The following is a 23,712-nucleotide window of genomic DNA, read 5'->3' on the forward strand; positions in this document are numbered from 1 at the left end:
ACGAAAATGCCTCTGTGCAAACAATCTGACGCTCAAGTCAAACACTAAGGATGCTAAAAATTGAAAAACAAAATCTGTTACCAATATTAAAGACGTACATTTTCTAGAATGAATGACCTACTTATTTATAGAGGAGAATAGGGCAATCCTAATCTCCTTAGTTCGGGATTTTTTATAGATAATATTTATCCCAATATTCTCATATCTTATCAAAATTACAATTTTAAATAGATAACATTTATCTTTTTTGGATTAAGGTTTTATTAGGATTCCTAAATAATGATGTCTATCCTTTTTATGGGACCCTTAAGAGGATTTGTAGGTGTTAGAGTTATTTAGTTTGTGCGTTGCGTGGAACCCCTAAATTAAAGAAAAATTTACACCTTTTTAATTCAAAATGTTATTTTAGACTTTTTTTTTTTCAATTTTAAATGAACTTTTCGTTGTACACAACAAATTCAATCATCAGTACTTGTCCACACCATTCTTAAAGAACAATGCTATTATATTCTGACAAAACATTAAGAGCTTGTTTTCTTTGTTATTTTTGGGTTGTTTTCTATTTTAATATTTTAAAACACTCTAAATGCATTTCCTTACCCATTTTTAAAAATGCATTTTTCAAAACACAAATTTTTTTTTACACAAAACTCAAAACAACAAAAATGCGTTTTCAGCCAAAATTAGCGAATGAATCCAAAACACAGAAAACACCTATTCTTTTCCACTTCTCTTCTCACTTCTCTTTCTCTTCAAGCTCGGTCACCACTACCATCCACACTACTGCCATCCATTGCCACCACCATCACTGTCACCACCCGCCACTGCCCTCCATGCTTAGATTTGCCATCGCCATGCCCAAATCCGCCTGCCACTACCACTGCCCTTTACCCTCAGATTTGCCACTGCCATCACCCACCACACCCAAATTTGCCTGCCATTACCCTCCACACCCAAATTCCGCCACCGTCCGCTACGCTCAAATTCGCTGTCCACGCCCCCACCACCGCTCTGCCATTTTTTCACCGCCCTCCACGCTATGTAATATAGTTTTTTTTTTATTATTTTTTTTCTTTTCAATGATATTTTTAAAATTTTAGATAAATCAATATTTTGCTATTTTATGATTTATATTTTTTTAATATTTATGTTGTAATCTAAATCTCAAAATTAATATCAGATTTTAATTTATGGATAAAAAAATTATTATGGAATTAATAATTGAGTCAAATTAAAAATGACTTTAGAAAGTACTTTGTAATTTTAATACATTATATATGATTAAATTATCAGTTATTTCTAATATTACATTTTAAATTCTTTAAATTAAATTTATAAATTTACTTTGAATCAAATTTTTTAAATAAAATATCATAAAAATAACATTTTACAAAATTTCAAAACAAACGCGTTTTTTAATTGTTCGTTTTGAGAAACAATTTTTTAGAATGACAAAAATAATGTATTTTTAAAAATCTTAAAATAGATACTTAAAATACAAAATTAAAAATAAATTTAAAACTCAAAACTGAAATACGAAGATAACAACACCTAAAGGCTTACATGTGATAGAGGGTTCTTCTCATTTGATTATTCAAGACAATGAAGAGACAAGAATTTCATCTTACTTCTGAAGCTAAGAATCTGATCATTTCTCAATATAATCTTTCAGTACATCATTATGTTTTTCTAGGGTTGCATTCCTACGCCAATTCTCTACTGCTCTATTGACGGTAGCGTTCGCCTCACGTATCTCTTCAGCAGAGAACTTGTGCTCAACAATCCCCAGTGGTCCAGGCTGTAGAACCTTAATCACAGTTTCCATCTCCTGTTCTAGCTGCCTGTGAGATGTAACATATAAGCATCGGCAAAAAGATATCGCAAGAGTTCTATCAAATTACAATTTTCGAGACACCATATAACAAGCTAATATATCGCAAACCAAATGCAACATAGAGACTGACCAAGAAAGGTGATTCTATACAGAGAAAAGTGTCAGGTGGGTCTCCAGATAATAAAGAGTAAGATCCCATAAGAAAATTGTCATGTAAGGAGAACCAAATGAGAGCAGCTCATGACACAATCACAAAATCACAAAATATTTGTCTTATCTTCTTGTGGAGATTATCTCTACCAAAGAGGTAATGACAATGACAAGTAAAAAAATCACGAGCTGCACACATTTGCAAGGATGGAAAAATGTTAATTTTCGGGGAGAACACTAATAGGAAATTAATTAGGATCCCTATCAGCTCACTTACTCAGAACTCGAAATGTAATAAGGTATGCAAATTGGGGATGGCATTATCTGTCTTAGAAATTGTAATGTGATTAGGTATTGCCTTCCGCGAGAGTAGTTTAGTTCTCAAATTTTGTAATATGTGCGTCAGAACACATACACTAGTTGGTAATCCACATTAGGTAGCTCAATATGCGCTCTTGCTTTAAACAAGATAGCAAATATCCCATGCATAACAACATTTTTTGTCTCATTGATGCACTTCTCTTCAGTGGTTTGTTTATGGTATATATGAAGACAAACATTAGAGACTAATATGGCCAAATCCCAAACTGTTGTTTCCCTCGGTTTTTTAGGAAATAAAGGAGTAATTCATCTGTTTTAGGGTGCCCTGGCAACAACAATACTGCTTGCATCAAACTGAGGTTGGAACCCATCTCACATTTGGGTTCTACCGTGAAAATCAAAACCCTTTCAAGTTTATATACTCATGGTGAAGAAACAACAGGAAGCAAATTTATATGCCTTGCTTGTGGACATACACCAGATCTATCCAAACCCTGAAAAACTAAACAAAAAAAGGCCCAAACATTACAATGTATAGAAGAGTTTCAATCAACGAAGCATATTTCTTATCTATTCAAATTAAAGCCCTAACCAGAAAATTTATCACTTGGCTAAGGCTAACCCATAACATCATTAGGGTTTCCTCCACTCTCCAGCTCACACTTGCTGCCTAAATTCTAAAACCCCCAGTGAACAAATATCCTCAGGTTTTACAAAATCTGCACGGGTTCCGTTAGCAGGAAGATGACATAAATTACGACAAACAACACGAACACCTTTTAACACATTTCAAAACTACCACAAAGTATTCCCTTTCTACACAATAAAGAAAAACCTAAGATTACGTTTAGCAGCATCTCCAATTTCTTTCGTTTTCAATTTTCGGACCAACTTGACCTAACGCAAATTGGCTAGGTTTTAGAAACTATCCTTCAATTGTTTTCCATTTTCCCCTGGCTCGTGCATTATAAGGGCGTGGTGAATTAAAGAACGATCAGCTATGGAATCTGTTTTCCCGGAAAACACAGATACAGATGAGGGATTCTTAATCAGTCAACAAAATTTGCCAATAATGATTGCAGTGGTATACATAGAGAGAAGATTACCTGAAGAGCCTGGAAAAGGGAAAGGAACCGGCGATTCTCGTAAAAGAAGAAACCGGCGACATTCCGGTGAACCCAGCAAAGAACACGGTGATTTGTTCACGGAGAGAGAATAAGAAAGCTGAACGGGTGTCCCTGTGACTCTGAGAAGAAGGGGGACGGTGCCCTCTTCCATATTCAACGGCGTCGTTTTGAAGTTTCTTTTTTTTTTTTTTTGGACACAATAATTTAATATTTTTTCAGAGAATGATAAAAACGGCTTATAGTGGCTCAACCTCTTTTGATCATCATTTGAATTAATGGGACTACATTCATCAATCATCTTTGTTTTATTATAATTTCTTATGATTTTAAATTGGGTGCCAAGCTCAATGTAAAGATTTCTGGTTGTTTCTTAAAATTGGAGTGGATGAAGCAAGATAGAAACATTCAAGACTCCGTTAGACTTAGACAAAGAACACAACAGATCTCTTATATTATTACTCCTCTCTCTCTCTCTCTATCTCTCTTAGATATAACAAAACCAACAGCCAGACAGGAGACAGCAGCCCAGCCCAGCCCAGCCAAGCCAAGCTAAGCCATGATGACATGAGTAATACTACTATAATGTATTATACACTCATTGGATGATCTTAATTGAATTATATAATTATACACACACGACATGATAAAGAGTGTTGTTGTCAACTGTCATGATACAGAGTGGCGCCTTCTTCTCTGGAAAAGAAGCCTTGTTTCTGAGCCGGGCTTGGCAGAAGCAGTTACAGGCTTATTAATCCTGAAGAGGGAATGGAGCTTGCTTAGCTTCTTGGTGAATGACTTGAAGAGCTTGTTGGCAGGATGTGACCTCACAAGCTCCTGTTTCATGGAAACATGGTCTTTCTCCAGGTCAGTCAATCTCATCCTCATTCTTGCCACTTCAAGCTTCAGCTCTCTGTTCTCCCGTCTCACCGATGCATAGTTGTCTCTCGGCGAGATGCACCCGCTTCCTGCTCCACTGCCCGAGCGTTGAGGAGGGAATTGGCCGCCATTCATGGAGCCGAAGAACAACTGGTTGTGACCACCATTCATTGCATTTCGAAGCCTGATTTGCTCGAAGTAGAGGACTTGTACTGCCATTTGCACGGGCAGCCTTTCGTTCTGAGCTGCGTGGCTGCACGCTTCTTGCGACAGTTTCTGGCAGTCGATGGTCTTACAGAGTCGATAGCGCTCTGAGTCCTTTATGTTTGGATGAACCTGTCAGTCAGAATGAAAAGAACTTCAGTTTAAAGACTTATAAACACAAAATCAAGAGGGGAAATTGGGAGATGGGGTAGAGGGAGGAGAGTTTTTTCACCTTGAGAAAGATATCCGCTGCTCTGTACAATCCATCATTCACTATTCGAGCATGGTCCGGGAGTAGTTCTGCCAGTGCTATGAACTTCAATGGCACCAAGTTTGAATCAAGCGCAACTTCTGCAAGATAACTGTCCAACAGTTTCGACACCTTCAGGATCGAGCTCTGTTTAGGAGATCCAGGGCTGTCAAAGTCATACGCCATCTCACTTTCATCTCTCAAGTGAGTGCCCTCGTCATCATCCTCGTCCAAGTTCAAGAAAATCGAGAAGATCCTCTGGATCGAGTCTGTATCATAGATGGGGCTATGATTGTTTCCGTGTGAATTTGCAGGAATGAGGATGTCTTCAAGAATAGCCTGGTCCAGTTGCAAACCGATCCTCCTTTCTAAATCAGATCTACAAGAGGTAGATGTTGATGCTGCTATTGCAGACTTCAACAAACTCGATAGAAACGCCATTGGAACGGTGCTTTTCCTTGACTGTGTTGGCAGTAAACTGACTATCGCTTCAATAACTGCCCTTTGTTTCTTCAGAAGTTCCAGGTCCGACAAACTTCCTTTAACCAATTGAGAGTCTCTAACGACAAGGCCTTGAAGAGAATTATGAGCATAATTTATCAAAATTCTGCTGATCATATCCTGCTTCAGACCCTTTGTTTTCACTGCAGATAGAACTCGTTGGAAGAAGTCAAGATTAAGCACTGCGAGCGATTTTCCCCACCAGTCTGTAGGTGTTTCAGTTTCCACCATCGGTTTTGAAGAGAAATTGTGCTCTAGCTTGGACAGGCCAGAAGTGAGTTGCTCTTTGCACGCATTGCTTGCAATGGCATTGATAATCCTGTTCGCTAGATTTATGTCTTCTGCTATGGGTAAGAGGGACTCGCAGTGATGAAGAACAGATATCGAGTTTGATATGTTTGGGAGTACGTTCTCCTTCAGATATGCTTCCGTTCTCATTTCCAGGTTTTTCTCAGCAAAATCTTCTGTCATTTCTAGGAAATGGGCTGCACAACGCAGCATAGCAACATTCGTTAGACTGATCTCAATGTTCACTCCATAGCAGAACTTTGCAGCTTGCTCAAATGCTTCTGGTCCTCCCGGTACAACAGAGAGATTTATACGTGAAACTTTTGTATCTTTAGCTTCCAACAACAGTTTTCTTATTCTTCCACTCCTAGAAACTAGTGGAAACTGCAAAAAGAATTCATGAAAAGTGAACTGCTGCTGCATACTTTGATTTGAATTTAGTTATACAAAAGATGTAACAAAATTGTTCCATAGCTAGTTTATGCTATAACAGAATCTAGACAAATTCATAGCTAATAGGAACACTAGGTATAGAATTTTATGGCCCTTTTAGCAGAAGGATTTTCTAGCCGCTAAGCTTACCTTGTGAAGCGCAAAACTTGCTGAGCCGACTTCAATTGTCAGATCACTGGAAACATCAGATATTGGCCTGCAAGACGTGGACATGGTAAAATTGGCACCGCAAAGAGACATCTATAAACTCTAAGAACAGAAAAACAAAACCAAACTAGGCATACATGACTGTCATTTCGTTTACTAATCTTGGAGGTCCTCTTTGCACCATCATCCCACGTTTGAATCCATGGTACTGAAATTCATTAGTTATGAAGTGGTTTTAGTTCACACGCAATTACATCTAAATCCTGTGGACAGTGACATACTTGGATCCTATACCCGACACGAGTGGCCCCCTATTGAAAACCAGGTCTCAATTATAACATGAGTGGGACTTCTCAAGCCTTAAGCTAGGAGAAAAAGATAAAAGTTAACCCAGTCCCAGTGGTTTAGAGACCTGCAAAGAAGATTGCAAGACTGGATTGTGTTCAAGCAACCATCCGATTTGGCCAGTTCTCTTTCTGGCATGGATATGCTGGGAGCCACAAGGGACCCTTCAGTTCAATCATAGACTTTGTTTTGTTTGTTTGGCCTATGCCGTGCCAAAGCGTTTGTGATTCTCAAACAACTGTCCTACAGCTTCTCCGTACTTTGGAGGGCCTCTGGATAGCAAAGACACGGAAATTATAGCAATCCACATCGATGGCAGCAGTTGAGAGCAATTATAGTATGCGTTGAATTATGAAATGAGGGCTAATCAGCTGACCAAACTGCAAACAGTTACCCAATCTAGCTGAAGAAATGAAAGCCACAAAAACTCAAAAACCCATGTCCTAATTTCAATAAACTTTCTATGAGCATATAACAAACAGTTGGTGCTCAAAATTCTACCGCTCCTTCAAGATCAAAGCTCAAACTCGTGGTAACTTCTTACCTCCTATTAAATCTATGAATGGAACTAAACTGCAGATCTATTAGAATGCAGATCATTAGTAGGAAGATTTGCGTGGCTGTAATATGCTAACTCTATAGAATATAAGCATACTGAATACTGATAGAGCCATCAGAAATTTAGAAGATGAGATCAAGAATAGAATTGAAATCCTCTAAAGCAAATTCCAGAGCCGAACCACCACTAGCTTTCAGAAAAGCTAAAGTCAAGCCCTCCAAGATTTATGTAAGCATCAACAATGTTAAAATTTAGTATAATCTAAATTAAACTACCCATTCAAAGCAAAACAAAGATCATATAGTATTGAACAAAAATGCGCTTTTTCTCAGGAGGAGCAGAGCTTTTTCAGGGAAGAATGCAGGGGGAGAAGATTACCATTCAGTGACATGCCTTGTACTAGAGCTGGGCCGAAAAGGCCTCTTCCCTGAGATGCTTGGCTTCAAATTCAATTCACCAACAGTGACAACTCCCATCTCTTCAAAGACCTGACAATTCTCAGCCTTTGGCTCTGTTTCCAAAAGCTTCTTCACCCACCAGTCCTAGACTCAAGTACCCAATTCTTCCAGTTAGCTAAAAACCAAACTGAACTTCATCATCTTCGGCTGCCTCTCTCTCTCTCTCTCTCTGGGGAAAGAGAAAGCTGAAAGCCACATGAACTCATGCAGAATTAAAGGGATGAAATATGCTTTAATGAGCGTTTATAATTTACCTAAGCTAAAGTCAAGAATCTGTTGGCCTGGCTGCCCTTTTCGGTGAAAGGTTCCTCTTTTTTTTTTTTTTCCCTCTCTCAAAAGATGCTTTTTTTTTTTTTTTTCACAAACAGAATATTTGTATATAGAATGATCTATGATGTATATCTATGCACTGAAAATGAAAGTTATTTAATATTTTATAGAATTTTAAGTATAAATATATAAGTATATATATGGAAATTTCCTTTTCAGTTTTCACTATGGTCTGTTTGTTCATGAGAGATGGCCTGATTCCTGAAGGGTTGCAGTGCTTTTGGGGACTGTAATCATAGCCAGCGAAAGCTCCCCAGATAAAGATAGGCTTTAAAAACTCTGTATTATGTGTAAAGCTGATTGAAAGGGGAATTAAGGCTATAATGAGAACCACAGTGCATTTACAATAGCATGAAATGAACATACATTTGCAGATCGAAGGGGCCATCTAAGTATTACTGTCCTATAAAATTCAAACCGCAAGGACCACTCACTCCTTGCCCATGCAAACAAATTGAAAGGCTAAACGTGGCTTTTAATTCAATATTGATGAAGTACGGATGATGCCTCATTGGGCCAGTTATGGCCTTCAAAAACTATATAGAATCAAAGTATAATTAATCAAAAAGCTAGGCCATCTTAACGTGCATGCCCCGTTAAGCCAAACTTTAATCTGGGTATCTTATTATTAATACTGACTTGCACATATATTAGCAAAGCAAGCACAATGGGTGTTTTGTTTTGGGGGTGTAATTACATAAGGTAAACACCTACAGTTAAATGTGGGATTAATCATGGCCCAGTATTGCTGCGATCAAGTGATCATAATGATGATTCCACTAATTCCTATTATCTCACTTTTAAGAGCAGCATTTGATTGGTAAACTAGTCCCTTTTAGTACCGCGTGAAGAATATAGGGTTGATCAATTGAATTTGGCGCTTTAAGGTTCTACCCATTTTGGGCTTTTGCATAGCAATCTTTATAGGCAGCATAATTGTTCTGGTCAATCGCAATTATATCAGTTCTACAACTGTTTAAGGGGGGTAAGAATTCATAAGATGCACGTAACCCTAACATGCTACATCCTCTATGCTTTTAACTTGTGCTGTCAAATAATTCTTTTTTTCATGTAAGAAAGGCTTAAGTTGTGAAAAAATTGCGATAATGATTTCCCTTTTTTAAGAAAAAAATGCATGACAATCAACTTTATGACCACTTAGTTTAAATCATTGTTAATTTGCTAGCATGAATAAACATGTCACATTTACAATTTTAAACATGATAGATTTAGTTTGTGCGGTGTATTAAGCTACACCTAACCTAATGTGGTGTAACGATGATTTTTTTCTTTTTGAAGTAATTAGTTTGAACAAAAGAAAATCATATAATATTAGTAAAATCGAATAGAAACATTATATTATAAGAATATAAGGAGGTGTGATAACGATTTTATTGACAATTATCAGTAGAGTATGCGAAGAATACGTGATGAGAGAGAGTTGCCGCATCAAAGGGGACACTGACACCGGAGTGTAGCACCCACCCATTTTCCTACAAATTCATCAAGGTTTCACAGATTCAAAGGTCAGAAATTAAAAATGTCAATAAGAAAATAAAATAAAAATGTGCATGAGAGGGAGGAAGAACTAACACCCGTTGGATTTAGCAATTATATATATATAAAAGTCAAACAAACAGATCTTTTCTTTTTTTGAAACTTTAAAACAAGAGAAGGGTGTACTTTAATGCCACAATATTATCAAATAAAAAAAAAAAAAAGTGGACTGGATAAGAATGAATGATAATGTTAAATCTCTCCAAAAGAAAAAAAAAAAAAAAAGACTTGCTTTTTCGATCAAATGAGGTGTTTTTGGCATCTGAAATGATTAAGGATGTAGCAAGCATGCGGTAATAGCAGCAGCAAGAGCCAAAAGTGATGTTGTTTTAAAACAGGTTCTGCAAGAAAAGTCATTGGTATTTTGAATCATTAGGTCAAGTGAGGAAAGCTTGTGGCCACAATCATTGTTGAACGCAAAACAGCCGAGCCCCACCCTCATTAAAACAAGTTAATGTTATGCTGGACGGAAGGTATATTATCGTTACCTTTGATAAAAAAAAAACACAGGGCCATAGCCCAATTAACCATTTATTATAAGCAAATAAACTGTCACCAATTCCCCTAACATAAACATATATAACTAAGCATATCAAAAATTTGTATCTCACTGTGCAAGAAATTATAATAAGAGATGAGGAAAAAAAAAAATCAAACGAGAAAAGCCAGGAGGACAGGAGAATTGGTCCGTCAGGGTAAAAGCACAGAAGAAAACAATGTTATGTTAGTTAACTTGGTTTTTACCCAAGTCTATGAGTAATTGATGCAAGGTTAAATCAAAACAGAGGAAGGAGGGCAGGTAGGTTGCCAGGGGATGCCACCATCTCTTCACCGTCCCCCCACTACAAAACCAGTTTTAGAAATTGGGCTAATGTCATCTACTTGCAACCATGCAAGCGTAAGAAACTAGCTAGATAGCAATCAAGATGTTGGTGTCGGCCCTTCTTCTTATGAGCTGATGATGAAGAAGAATCAAATATTCTGAATCTATTCAGTGGAGGAAACTCCCAAAGGATCTCGCGAAACCCAGGTACAAAAGGGAAGGAGTTGACAAGGAACTATTTAAGGTAAAGATAAAAGTTAAAAAAAGAAAAAAGGAAAAAGAGAAAGGACTTCGAGTCCTTTTGTATAGTTGCTTTTCTGCTTCCAGTTAAAGGAAGAGCCTTCAGCCTTCAAAACACTTGGCTGATGATCAAACTTAACCTGTGCTCCCTTAAGATTAACATCACGCTACAACACTGAATAAAATCACCTCACACCCCAATTTGAGAATAGCAAAATGGCTCCAAAAAGGTAGTAACTTCAAGAGCCACCCCAGAAGCATGCAATGCAGTGCATTTTCAAGTAAGCATGACATGAGGCAACTTATCTGTGGAATTACAATACGAAATAGAAGAGAGAGAGGGAGAGAAGAAAGGTCTTTCCTCTTGTTAATAAGAAGAAAGGAGCAGCAGTTCACGTGGAATTTGCCATTTCAGCTTGTTATTTGAGTTGACATTGACGCCACAAAAGACTATATAAGCATAAATGAACAGTTGCAAGCAAGGTATTATATGAATATGACAACAGACCTTGATAATACATGAGATGTAACTTTGCACAACAAACTATAATAAAGAGTCCTTGAGTTCCAAGAACAGAATAGATATTGTTGAGGCCGAATTTTAGATGGCAATGAATGGATTTCAGCTTGATCGACGAACTTCACCGCCTTGTCTTGTGCTCATACTAATGCTTATGGGTGTAGAACTCTGACCTGACAGCTGGACATCAGAAAGTGATGAAGCAGACCCAGTGTGGGAAAAGATCAAACCAACGGTACTACCAGAGGTGTTTGCAGAAGGTGGCGTTCTACTTGAATGGGGATCCAATTTAGAACCCGAAACAAATTCAGGGTGTGGCTCTGAATATGAAAGTGATGGGGCTATAGTAGCAATGGAAGACCCGACCATGTAGGAAGCAATTGGAATGTCTGTAAGAGACGAAGCTGATGGACTATATCTTAGTGTTCCCATTGGATGATCAAATTTGCAGGTGCGGCCAAACTTGCAGTATGCATTTTGCATATAAAATGCACAAGGTTGCACTCCCTGTTCATGAAAAAAAAATAAATCAGACTGAACATTTGTTTTATAAAAGTAATATATTAATGGAAATAAGTTCTGAATATATAACAAGCAACAGGTAACTGTCACATTCTTTTCCACTAAAAGCAAATCCACCACAAAGAACAAAATGCTAAGAATTGACAGAATGGAGTAGAATATTACTCTTATAACTTGCACCCTTGAACCTAATCAGAGAACTCAATATGCAAACAACCAAGCTTCTGCCCAGAATAGGAATATGATGTCATGTACTAGTGCTGCAGCAGAAAATAAGAGTAATATGCACGTGATCATGTTGCTAGGAAGACAAGTCAAACATTTGTTCAAGGAGATGGTGCCCAGTTTTGAGCAGGTGTACCATAGCTCAACCTTATATCCCCATTCTATAATTTTTGCCAATTTACTCCCTGGTAACCACACCTGCGAATATCATCATTACCATCATCTTTGACAACATGTCATTTTCATTACCTCTTTGGTAGAGAATCTCCACAAGATAATACAAATATTTCGTGATTTTGATACTTCTAATGTGAATAGAATACACATATAGAAAGACAGAGATCTGTACAAGACATGAAAATCTAGAGTTGAATACTCTCTTTTTTTCTCTCTCTATTCTTTCCCCTGCTTCTTAGATCTAGACCCAGCACATTTTTTTTTTTTTTATTTTGTTAATATTAAGATTTACTTCTACTATATGGGTTGAAGCACATTTTATTACTACTGCTATATGGGCTGAATCACATTTTATTTCTTCTTTATTTGTTAATCTTAAGATTTGCTCCTTCCCAGATATGGGCTGGAGAAAATCTTAAGATTAACAAATATTGTTTCAATAAACTAATTTACAAACTTAAAATAACATAAAGTTGTGCTGAACCCAGATCTGCTCCTTCTATCTATGCTCTCATTTTAACTTTTGTTGGTGAGGCTAGCTTGTAGACTTGTATTTCTTTGCTTTTCCAAATGAATCCCCCCCCCACCCCCCCCATGAAAAATCTGGGTTGATGTCACATGGAAGCTTTGTTCTTACTTGTCTTAGAGTAGTAGAAGGCAAGGACTCTTTTCCTTCCACCATCTGTGGTCCATTTTCGTTCTCTTCCCTGCCTGAGAAGGTGGTCAAAGATTTACAATCCTTAGCAAGAGCTTTTTCAGCATTCCATAAGAAATTTTGGTTTACCATCCTTTTTTGTGCATCATCTATGTTGGGTTTTGTGTTTCCTAATGAGGCCCAAGGCGATGACGATGGTTCGGGTTAGCTTCATAGGCTTCGGCCCGAGATTGAAGCAACGGTTCAACCCACTTATTGGCAGCCCATTTATAGAAGTCGGGCCATAAGCCCTTAATCCTCCCTTTGGAGGAGAAATGGGCCTTGACCCATTTGCTCAAGGGAGGAAGGAAGCCCATGAAGCCCAAGTCCATGAAGCCCAAGCCCATTTCCTCTCTTGCCCTAAGCCCACAATATAAAAGGGATTTTTTCCCCTTTTTGTGCCCTAGGTGTGGCGGCCGATTGTGTGCTCTCTCTTGTTCCCTCTCTCGGCCGAATCTCCTCTCATTGATGGCCATCCTCTTGGGGTTTCTTTCCTTCTCAGATGGATGCTTCTTTCCTTTGCTGTGTGCCGCACTTTCCTTGTGCGTGGTGGCCGTTCGTCAATAGCGTTTGCAACGCCTATTTAGTCCGAGTTGCTGTCTTCTCTTGAGGGTAAGTTTTTCGGTCATTGTTGAACCCATATCTTTGTGATTTCCCTCTGTTCCTTGGTGGATCCTACTGTGTGTGGAAGCTTGTGTGGCTTGGGTAAGGGGTGTCGATCGGCCGAGAGATTTGGGGGTTTGAGGGCTTCGGTTCTTGGTGCTTTTGGGCTCCTTTGTGGCTTGGTGTCCCTATTCGTTGGCGTTACTTAAGTGGTGTTTGAACGAGCCCAGATCTGAGCCTTGAAGCAGTCTTCGTGACTGCCATTGTTGCTAAACAGGGAGTTTAATTTTCTGCCTTGATTTGTTCTTGCATTCGGTTAATTTTAGTTTGATTTCGATTGAGTTCTAACCCACTGTTTTGTAGAGTTTTCCGCAACAATCTACATTCTAGATAACCCACACAAAGAAATCAATTGAATTATGTTTCTTTTTTTTAGCTTTATCTAACTCTTCATTTTTTTTTCATATGTACTAAGAAGTTTTTTAGGTACATTTATTGAATGCTTCCAGAAATTGAGTTGGTATTGATTTGAATTTGAAATGAAGCTTAGTTTTTGAGGAGGGATTTTATGTCTCTACGTTTTCAACACGACATTGTTGGATAACTTTGCACACCCCACCCCACCCCACCCCCCCCAAAAAAAAAAAAATTCTAGTAAGAATTTATCTATTATATCATTGTGTTGGTGAATGAGACAAAACAAGGTATGAATATTAAGCTTGAGATATGGAGGAACACTTTAGATTCTAAAAATTTTAAGTTAAAGTCAAGTGAAAACTAAATATATGAAATGTAAGTTTAGTAAAATATAAGTATGGGTGATGTCATGGTAAAATTGGAAGATTAATGACCAAGATAAGATCAATTTAGATTATTAAATCAATCATCCAAAAAGATAGGGAGATTAATGAGGATGTTAGGATGGTAAAATAGAAAGTGCATCTGATGTTTATGTGACAATAAGATTCCATTAAAGTTAAAAGAAAATTTTAAAAGATGGATATAAGACCAGTTTGTTGTGTGGCACATAATATTGGGCAATAAAACACCAATATATGTGTAAAAATATGAAAATAACAGAGACAAAGATGTTAAGATGAATGTGTGAACATAAAAGAAAAAAAAAATTAGAAATGAAATTATTCATAATAAGATCAGAGTGACTCCAATAGAAAATAAAATGCATGAGACACGATTAAAAAAGATTTGATCATGGGAGAAAAACACCAATATGGGCTCTGATGAGGAGAGTTGATGGAATTGAACAAATATTTAGCAAAAGGGATAGAGGAAGACCCAAGGAAATACTTAAGTATGATATTAGTTATAAGAGCCTTACAGAAGACAAGGTCATAAATAAAAATGACTAGATAGATAGAATTCATGTAGTCAATGCCACATTTTTTTTTTGTGTGTGTGGGGGGGTGAAGGCGTGGAATGTTGGTTGTCATTGTCAACAAATATGGTTGACATGGTGTATAGTGATATTGTTGATTGATTTTTCCCTTTTATTTTTCTCTTCATTGGCAAAATAATTTGTTCCCTCTACTTACGACTAGGTTAGTTTTGATGTCAGCAATGGTTATATAATCTAAAGTCTAGGACAACATTACAGTTTCAATTTACATAGCAGATCCACAGGTGCATCATAAACATTTCAGACTCTGGTTCTTATGTATTACACTAGTTTACTTGGAATCATGATCTTTTTTCTGTCCCTGGGCAGTTCTTTTTTGGCCACTTGGATATAGCAGTCGGTTGCTTTCTTATAGAAGTTAACATTTGTCTAAAATTTGTAGTTGCATTTAAATTAGATGTAGATAGGAAAGTTTTCATTTCTCCTAAGACATTGGTTGATTCAGTTAATGATCAGTATAAATAACCAAAGATTGTAATTTCAAAGAAAAATAGGATTGCTTACATTGAAATATGATATTTAATCTCTTTGGTAGTTTGTGGTCATATATTTATTATTTCTGCTAAAATAGGATTAATTACAAGGAACAATCATGAACTCTTTTGAATAATCGCTAGACTTTCCTTTGACCTTCTCTTCATGATTTTGCAGCTGTTGAATATTTAAGGCATGATCTAAATCTGCCATGAAACATTCAAGGGTCTTGTTCACTAAGCATGGACAAGTGCCCCTACATACCCTAGGTAAACATTCATTCCCTCAATTTCTTCAACGTGGATGGAAGAATTTAGTTTTATAAGATGTTGCTTTCTCTAAAGTTGTTTGCTTGGCAATAGATCCAAAAGAGGTTTTAATTTTTTTTATTTATTTGGCAGAATTCTTGCTGTGTGATTGTTCTTTTCAATAGCTCAGGATCATGTGTAATTTGATTTGTATTAGTACATCAGCCAAAAAATAAAAATAAAATAAAAGATGATTTGTATTAATTTGTGAATAAGTGGCAAGGAGATTATAGGAATAGTTAGGGCGTCTTCTTTAACTTATGTTGTCACTTGATTAAAAATGCCAAATCATATATTTGTTTTGTATTTTGATGTTTTAAGCTTTTAACTTGATCGAATTTAGCTCTTCGGGATTTATAAGGGGGATAATCAGTAAATCTATTAGATAATCCACGGCATGAGATAATTCCAGTGGGAAACCGGCATTGAGTCTAATGAAGATCTAAATGGGTAAAACAGGTACTTAATTGGGCAAATTGGGGTGGATTTAGATCGGGTGGAGGCTTAATCAAGTGGCTTTTAAACAGGCTGCTTATGATTTTCTGACCCATACATGATCCGTTGCATCCCTATTAACCCCATTTAAAAAGTGTCTTTGCCTATTTGATTTTTGTTAAAGATTAAAATAACATATGCTGAGAAACAAAATGCAACATAAAGAAGAATTAGTGACTTGCCTTCTAACAGTAAAATTGGATGCTTCAAAATTTTCTAGTTACAAATATGAAATATAGCATCCACATCATTTATAGTTCCAGACAATATATATATATAGAAAGAGAGAGAGAGAGAAGAGGGGTGTGTGAATTGTCACCAGCCTGACAGATACATACAGACATATCTGTTGCTAATTTCAACCAGCACATAGCACAAAAGCCATGGCTTCAAGCAAAAAGCAACAGAGCTAGCTGGTTCTATCGTTCAACCACCCAACTAAATGTGAGAATCTCTATAGATGAACACTAAATTATATGACTAATTCTAATAAGTATTTTAAATTGATCTCAATAATCCACCATTTTTACTTTCAGCCGCTTCAATGCCAGCCACCATGAAAAGAGCATGAAAGGGACTAAGATTTCTAACTCCAACTCAAAAACAATGCAGTCACTTGACTAATTTGAAAGGAAAATGAACCATCCACAAGGTAAAACCCAGGGCCATTAAATTCACCAGAAACAGTGCCAGAAAATCCACCAACTCATGATGTATGAAGATTTTGCCATATTTGCACATCACATAATGCAAAATACATCATGAAATTTGTGCAACTTAAAAAAGGTTGTTTCCTTAAAAGTTTCACAATTTTCTTTCTTTTTGGTCTTTCAGCAAGTGAGATCTTCATGAGGGAACAACAGTATTCTTCTACTTCATGTTAAATGTGTTTTTATTGGATATTCTGCTACTCTAGAAAATTTAGATTCCAGAAAAGTTTCATCCACACTCACATAGACTTGACAAGATTGAAGATTATAACATTTATATCCCCTTTCAGCAGCAGAAAACCAATAATAACATATGACAGCATCAAGATCAAGTTTTCCGTAGCATCAGAAATGTTTTCTTCAGTTATTCTGCTACCCAAAAGGGATATAAATGTTGTCCTCAATCTTGCAAAGTCCGTGTGAGCATGGATGCCCATTTTCAAGAATCCAAGTTCTTTTTTGATCAACACGAATCTTCTTGGTTCTTTTAGACATCTCTAGATGGCGAACTAATACTGACTAGGACAAGATTTATGATTAGTAGGAACTTTCTTTTCTTCCTATTTGTTTTGGAGAGGAGGGAAAGTGTTTTGAGGAGATCATGACATTAGTGGGGTGTTTGGTCAAACCTGATGAAAAACCTACTCATACTGGCCCATCTGTTAGACTGGCCTCAAACCCTGATGCCCCTAACCTTCTAATTACCCTTAGAAATGGAGTTAGTGGCTGCAATCAACAGCTTAAATCTAACTTAAGATCATATACTCATTGTATTCCTCCTTCAATTTTTTTTTCCATAAGCTAATAACTGTATGAAAAGAAGAAACCACCTTAAGGAGTCAAAACTTGTACAAAAGGATGAAGTTACAGAAAGATAACATATCTTTCTGTAATGAAATACAAGCCATCTTTACGGGAAATGAGAGACCAGGGGCAGAGAGAACTCACCTCCTTTGTCCACAAAACATTGTCTTCTTTATACAATTACTTTGGTCATCTTTGCCCTCTTTTCCTAACTGACAGGGTTGGAAACAAAGATCTCCCTAATACTAAGTGGAAAAAAGCAGTGACAGAGGAGGTGGAAGCTCTAAATAAAAATAATCATTGCAAGTTGACCTTTTCTTGAGCTGGGGAAAGGCTAGCGGTTATAAGTTTTTCATGATAAAACAAAAGGCCAATGATACAACTAAAAGAAACAAAACAAAGTTTCTGGCAATACACTGCTGTTGAGGAATTATCATCCAAAGAAGGCACCTTAACGGATCAAACTAATTTCCTAGGGCTTGGTTTGGAAAATTTCTTAAAACCATCCTGGGGTTTTTGTCATACACCAAGGTAGGGCCAAACAAATCATGCAATGTTTGTGAAACAGTGTAATGATAAGACCAATGTTCTTCTTATATATGTGGATCACATGGTAGTAATGACTAAGAATGTAAGAGAAATGTTGCAATGCAAAAAATGGTTGGCTAAATAATTTGAAATAAAAGACCTAGTTCATTATGGCAGTTTCTGGGCATCAAAATTTCCTTGGATAATGCATGTTATCTCCCAGAGGAAGTATGTTCTTGGTCTATTTAAGAAAACAGGAAAAGTTGGGCTGTAGAACAGTAGATTTGCCAATTAAGATTAATAATACACTCAGGAGTGATAAAGGGGATTATATAGACAAGGAGGATGACAAACATTTGTAGGAAGATCGATTGTCTCTCACACAGCAGATATTTTATATGTAGCGGGCGGGACCATAACCACTTCATATACAGCCCTCAGCTATGTGGCTAGACACAGCCTACTGGATCTAGAGATATCTTAATCTTCTACAAAGAAGGGAGCTTATTCTCCAGCCATACTCACTTGACGTGGGAGTCATTCACTTAATACATATGTGGACAGCTGTTGTTAATGATAGATGATCTACTTTTGGCTACATAACTTTACAGGGGGAAATCTAGTGACTTGGTCTATATGAGCTTATCTGGTTTTACATTCTACTGGGTGACTGGCAGATCCATGATGAAGACAATGAAGGTGCGAGTAATATTGCTCGTAAACCAGTTCATCATGATAGAACAAAATACATTTGAGATTGATTGACACTTCATAGAGAGAGCCATTTATGAAATCAAAAGATTACTTGGTTTATACCAAAGAGTCAGGTAGTAAGATATTGCATCAGATTTCTAGTAATTTGCACATGAAAGACATCCATGCACCAACTGAAGGGAGAGTATTTATGCATTATTTTACTACAAGGGTACCATTATAGCTTCTATCAGATTCATATAAATACAAATTATTAAGGAGTATGACCTAAGTTTTAGGATCTTTCTCATAAGCCACCCACATGTTCTCTCTTTCTTCCCCACCTACCCACCTTTATGGTTTGTTATCTTTATTTATTTTTTTGTAAGCACTTTGTTATCTTTAATTTTCATTTGCTGAAAAAATTAATGCTCTCACCTCCAGTTTAAAAGAGAAACCAAAAATACAAGATCTGCTAGAAGTGTAAAATTTACAGATTATAATTCTCTTCAGGTATGTCAGGACCCTAGTCCTAACTAAGGTTTTCTTTGAAAATAGAATTGAAAGAGAGGGAGAAATAGAAAGAAATGTGGGAGAAATAGAGAGAAAGTAGCGAGAGAATTGAAGAGAAAGGGAGAAACTTGAATTCTGATAATTCTCATTTGATATCCTCCCGAACTGTGACATAGCTTTTTATATATAAAGCTATCCAGGAGTTATAACCTACTAGCAATTACCACTTCTACTTCTACTACGCCACACCCAACTACTCTTAATTCATAACTATAAATAACAATTGAATAAAAAAATAACTACAACTGCTCCTAATTCTTCTAGGTTGTGACATTCCCTCCCTTTTAAAAGATTTTTTGTCCCCAAGAAATCCAGTAACTGGACCAATATTTCGTCATTCCATCCTTGCTTTCACTATTTGATTCATCCAATCTTAGATCGTTCTTTCTAATGACTTCCTTGATGGTGCCTAAAAGATCAACAAAGTCTTTTGCCAGTTGTGGACGAATTTTAATATCTTTTTCCTCCTCCTCTCTGACTCTATCCAATAAATCCTCAATTACTAGCTTCACATTGGCATCAGGTATTGGAGGGGTACCTATTCTGTCCAAAATAGCAAACTTGAAATCTTCAAAATCCAAATTTTTGCAATCGTAACCTTTCCCAACTTCACAGCATCTTTTGCTTCCTGCTGGCTGACATACACCAAAGGTTCATCTTCAACAGATATCTCGGTGTCGCAGTGATTTTTCCTGCAACTGCCATTCCTTTCTTGGCATCCAATTCAGAATGTTCCTCAACTTCCTGTAAGTCAGAATTCTGAGGAAGTACTCCAACACCAGTTTCCACACATATGAATGATCTTTCATTCAGAATTGCCTGATCCAATGCAGGTAATTCATCTGATTTTTGCAAACTGGAAGCATTAGGTAGGATTCCAGCACTTGCTCTAATTGATTCTACAGTGGAACTTGAAAGAAATTCCATTGGTAGACTGACTTGAAACCTCTTTAAAATCATAATCATTAAGTTGATTAGCTTTTTATTGAATTCTTCCTTGAATTCCAGTGACTGCATTCTCTCAAGAGTTCCTTCATCCATCTACATAGTTCAAATTCTTCAAAATTCACTCTGCTCGCCTTTAATAGGAACCACCTGAATCATCAGCCGAGAATCACCTGTTTTGATACCAAATGTCAGGACCCTAGTTCTAACTAAAGTTTTCTTCGAAGATAGAATTGAAAGAGAGGGTGAAAGAAAGAAATGAGGGAGAAACAAACAGAAAGTAGGGAGAGAATTGAAGAGAAAGGGAGTAACTTGAATTCTGATAATTCCCATCCGATAGCCTCCTGAACTGTGGCATAGCTTTTTATATATAAAGCTATCTAGCAATTACAACTTACCAGTAGTTACCACTTCCACTACTCTACTATACCCAACTACTCCTAATTCATAATTGTAAATAACAATTGAATAAAAAAATAGCTACAACTACTCTTAATTCATCTAGGTTGTGACAAGGTATTGATGTTAAACTGCCCTCAAGCTTTTGTCATATTGATTCACAAAAATATTCACCAATATCTGAAGCATACTTATTTTACATACAAAGTACAAACACAACCACTTCTTGCCAAATAAGGGTAACGTGTTCAAATGAAACAAGCACTCTACATGAGGAAACAAGATTACATACATCATACCCTCTCCAAACTGTCATTTATGGAAGCCTTTTATGCCACATAAACAACTTGTAAAGAACGAACTATGCTCTTTTCAAATATGCATTAAACTTAAATTTTCAAATTTGGAACCACTAACACTATTAGGGAATAAAATAGGAACACCCAATTCTAAAATGAATCTTAATAAAGCGACTTATATTCAATACTCAATATCAGGGGGGGGGGGGGGGGGGGGGGGGGGTGAAAGGCCAAACTTTTTTTTTTTTATTCAACATCCAATGGGGAAAAAAGGCAAATGTTTTTGCTATTATGTAAATGAACTCATTGACCATTAGAAATTAAAAAGGAAGTGACGAAAATCAACTCTTAAAATAATTTTTTTAGAAAAAATAAGGCATTAGTAAGCATACCGGACGGAGGGGGAGACCAAGGGGACTGAGCATGCTATTTGTCTTTGATACCACCCAATCAGGTGGATGATTAAACTTACAAGATGATCCAAATTTACAATCCCCAGTTTTCAAGTAGTATTGGCAATCAGGTTGACCAGGCCTCTCTGGGAACACTCTTTCCTTCTGACTACTGCTTGAAGGAACACCAGGTGAGGGAACTTGGGGATATGGTCCTGCATATGCAGGTGCTGAAGAAGATAGCTGGGTAACTCCATACAGAGAACCTGCCCCGACTGGGGGTTGGGCACTAGGAGATAATACAGGGCTTACAGGTCCCTGATCCAGATGAATGGATAGATTTACAAATTCATCAATAAGAATAAGACCAGTTAGATTTACAAATTAATAATGGTAAACAGAAGTTTCTACATACCGAGTAAGGACTCCAACCCTGAATGGGAACAACTCCCGGGGGAAGCAACACAGTACCATAAGCACCTGGCATATATGAGCCAGGCAATAGCGGAGGCCTTCCATTCCTATAACTGGTTGATGATCCCCCATATTGGTCAGGTGAAGGAATTGTAGAAGACTGCACTGTCGGATAAAATGGACGTGCAGGCACTGGCATTGGCATGCCACTCAGTTGAGGATGGTGGAATTTACAGGTTATACCAAACTTGCACTGCCCCGTTTTTAAATAATAGGAGCATTCTTTCTCACCCTGTTTCAATACACACAAGACAACTTCAGTAGACCCCAATAAAATACACAATGTTCAAGTTAAACATCCTGGAGCTAGGAGTTGAAGAGTGAGGAAGAATTATTACCGGACGTAACGGAAACCCATCACTATTGGATCGCACATTACTAATGGAACCACCACCGTTTCTTGGGTGGTTGAACTTGCAGGATGCACCAAACTTACAGGTCCCTGTCCTAAGGTAATACTGAAAAATTCCCAAAAGCTAGTACAATCAATACACAAGACATCATGGTTGGAGAATGAACCAAATGAGAACACACATGAAACTACATTGGTCAAGTTATCTCCTACCATGAACATCTTAGAGTCAATCAAACAACAGAATACCTGGCATGCAGGCTCCCCCGGCCGCTCTGGATATTCTCCTATTCCGATTCTTACAGCTCCCCCAACCTGACAAGAGTTTCAGAGACGTTAATTTAGAAACGAGATATTGCTTGTAAGGCTCCATAGCACCACTATCATGCCTTGGGTAATAAACAAACCCTCTGATAAAGGAAACAATTGACATCATTAAAGAAATCTTTTCGTTCTTCCGACATTATTTGTAAGAGCCACGAGTCTCTGTAGCTTACTAGCTTCGTTGGACCCTTTAAATAAACAGAGAAGCTCAAATTGCACTAAAAGAATACGAAACGTAGAAATCTATGTCTCGCCGTTCTATATTCTCCAAATACGGAAGATTTCAGATAGACGCGGTTGTCGGTACCCTTAAAGTGAAACCCCATTTCAGGAAAATATATTTAAAAAGAAAACAAGCTCCAAGTTAATTGTAAATCGCATGCATTCGAAGAAAAAGGCTATTATCAAGGGAATACCGCGGTGCGATCTCGAGGATGATTGTAACGACAGTTGGTACCGTATCCACAGGACCCAGTTCGCATGTAGTAGGCGCAGTCGGGCGCGCCCGGCCTCTCCGGGTACAAAATTTCTCTGTTCCAGAGCCCCAACCGCCGCATTGATTCTGCATTTTAAAGCATTCAAGACGCACACAAAACAATCTCAGCCCAACCCCCGTGCATTGCGAAAACCCTAGAAAATTCAGGAAAACCTAAACAACCGAAATCAAACCCGCAACGAAACGAAATTCAAATGCCAGCCGAATCAACGCACCTTCGAGGCCAGTTTCAGCCCCCGCCGGGCCCCATTCCCCCGGCCGATCCGACTGCGACCCATTCCTGGCCGTGTTCCGTCCGTACAACTCCATTCGAATGTTGCGGGGCTTTCCCTGTTCTGTATAACTTACTACTCTACAGCAAGGAGGGCAAAAGGGGGAAAATATAATATAGATGTATATATACCACCACGCATAAATATACACTGTTCATCGAGTGATCGGAGAGTTCGATCGGACGGCGAGGTGCTGCTGGGCACTGTCGAATGGGAGAGAGAATGCTCGCTTATTCCCCCCTCGCGCGCTCTCTCTCTCTCTCTCCCCCCTACCTTTTCTCTCTCTTGAAATGACCGTACGGCCTGGTTCTTTAACCCCCCCCTCCCCCCCTCCCTCACTCTCTCTCTCTCTCCTTTCTCCCCCCTCTCTCTATCGCTCCCTCTCTCTCCCTGTCCCTCCCTCTCTCTCCCCTTTTTGTCTTCGTGTTTGTTTGTGTACCCGCCAAAGTGCGGAAAGTGGTTAAACATTAAATAAGGGCTCCAGTCGGAGAAGGTAAAATGGCCTTCCCGTGGCTTAACCGACAGTGGTTTTTGGCCTCTCCGAAATTACCCT

At 37.7% G+C, this 23,712-nt stretch overlaps 3 protein-coding genes across 5 annotated transcripts in view; all 3 read right to left on the reverse strand.

Annotated features, from left to right (window-relative positions):
- LOC127814206 (BTB/POZ domain-containing protein At1g03010-like) overlaps positions 1 to 7,796 on the reverse strand; it is a 22,724-nt gene extending 14,928 nt beyond the window's left edge. The window contains exons 1-5 of one of the 2 annotated variants that reach the window (XM_052355556.1): positions 7,434 to 7,796; positions 6,289 to 6,359; positions 6,134 to 6,200; positions 4,745 to 5,935; positions 3,412 to 4,644 (exon numbers count right to left, since the gene is read on the reverse strand). In XM_052355556.1, the coding sequence (XP_052211516.1) occupies positions 4,099 to 4,644; positions 4,745 to 5,935; positions 6,134 to 6,200; positions 6,289 to 6,359; positions 7,434 to 7,436 (1,878 nt within the window). In that variant the 5' untranslated portion in view covers positions 7,437 to 7,796 and the 3' untranslated portion in view covers positions 3,412 to 4,098. The remainder of the gene's footprint in view (positions 1 to 3,411; positions 4,645 to 4,744; positions 5,936 to 6,133; positions 6,201 to 6,288; positions 6,360 to 7,433) is intronic. The other variant, XM_052355555.1, reaches the window with a different exon arrangement.
- LOC127814208 (zinc finger CCCH domain-containing protein 32) overlaps positions 1 to 23,490 on the reverse strand; it is a 29,207-nt gene extending 5,717 nt beyond the window's left edge. Inside the window, exons 1-7 of one of the 2 annotated variants that reach the window (XM_052355558.1) lie at positions 23,103 to 23,490; positions 22,808 to 22,953; positions 22,317 to 22,382; positions 22,054 to 22,173; positions 21,657 to 21,947; positions 21,242 to 21,559; positions 10,806 to 11,490 (exon numbers count right to left, since the gene is read on the reverse strand). In XM_052355558.1, coding sequence (XP_052211518.1) covers positions 11,086 to 11,490; positions 21,242 to 21,559; positions 21,657 to 21,947; positions 22,054 to 22,173; positions 22,317 to 22,382; positions 22,808 to 22,953; positions 23,103 to 23,196 — 1,440 coding nt within the window. In that variant the 5' untranslated portion in view covers positions 23,197 to 23,490 and the 3' untranslated portion in view covers positions 10,806 to 11,085. Of the gene's footprint in view, positions 1 to 10,805; positions 11,491 to 21,241; positions 21,560 to 21,656; positions 21,948 to 22,053; positions 22,174 to 22,316; positions 22,383 to 22,807; positions 22,954 to 23,102 lie in introns of those variants that run through there. The other variant, XM_052355559.1, reaches the window with a different exon arrangement.
- On the reverse strand, positions 1,556 to 3,579 carry LOC127814210 (uncharacterized). Its single transcript, XM_052355560.1, has 2 exons — positions 3,412 to 3,579; positions 1,556 to 1,841 (listed from the first exon to the last, which is right to left on the reverse strand). Exons 1-2 carry the CDS (start codon positions 3,471 to 3,473, stop codon positions 1,649 to 1,651), a joined length of 255 nt encoding a protein of 84 aa, XP_052211520.1. The 5' UTR covers positions 3,474 to 3,579; the 3' UTR covers positions 1,556 to 1,648.
- Positions 23,491 to 23,712: the final 222 nt, after the last annotated feature.

This window comes from Diospyros lotus, chromosome 12 (genome assembly GCF_014633365.1).
Source record: "Diospyros lotus cultivar Yz01 chromosome 12, ASM1463336v1, whole genome shotgun sequence".
In the NCBI taxonomy this organism is placed as follows: Eukaryota; Viridiplantae; Streptophyta; class Magnoliopsida; order Ericales; family Ebenaceae; genus Diospyros; species Diospyros lotus.

What these genes read in the sequence shown, in the direction of transcription:
- LOC127814210 (XM_052355560.1), bottom strand. Translation starts at nt 3,473, where the DNA reads ATGTCGCCGGTTTCTTCTTTTACGAGAATCGCCGGTTCCTTTCCCTTT. An exon ending in CCCTTTTCCAGGCTCTTCAG is followed by an intron (nt 1,842 to 3,411) that starts GTAATCTTCTCT and finishes TACATCTCACAG; the next exon opens with GCAGCTAGAACAGGAGATGG.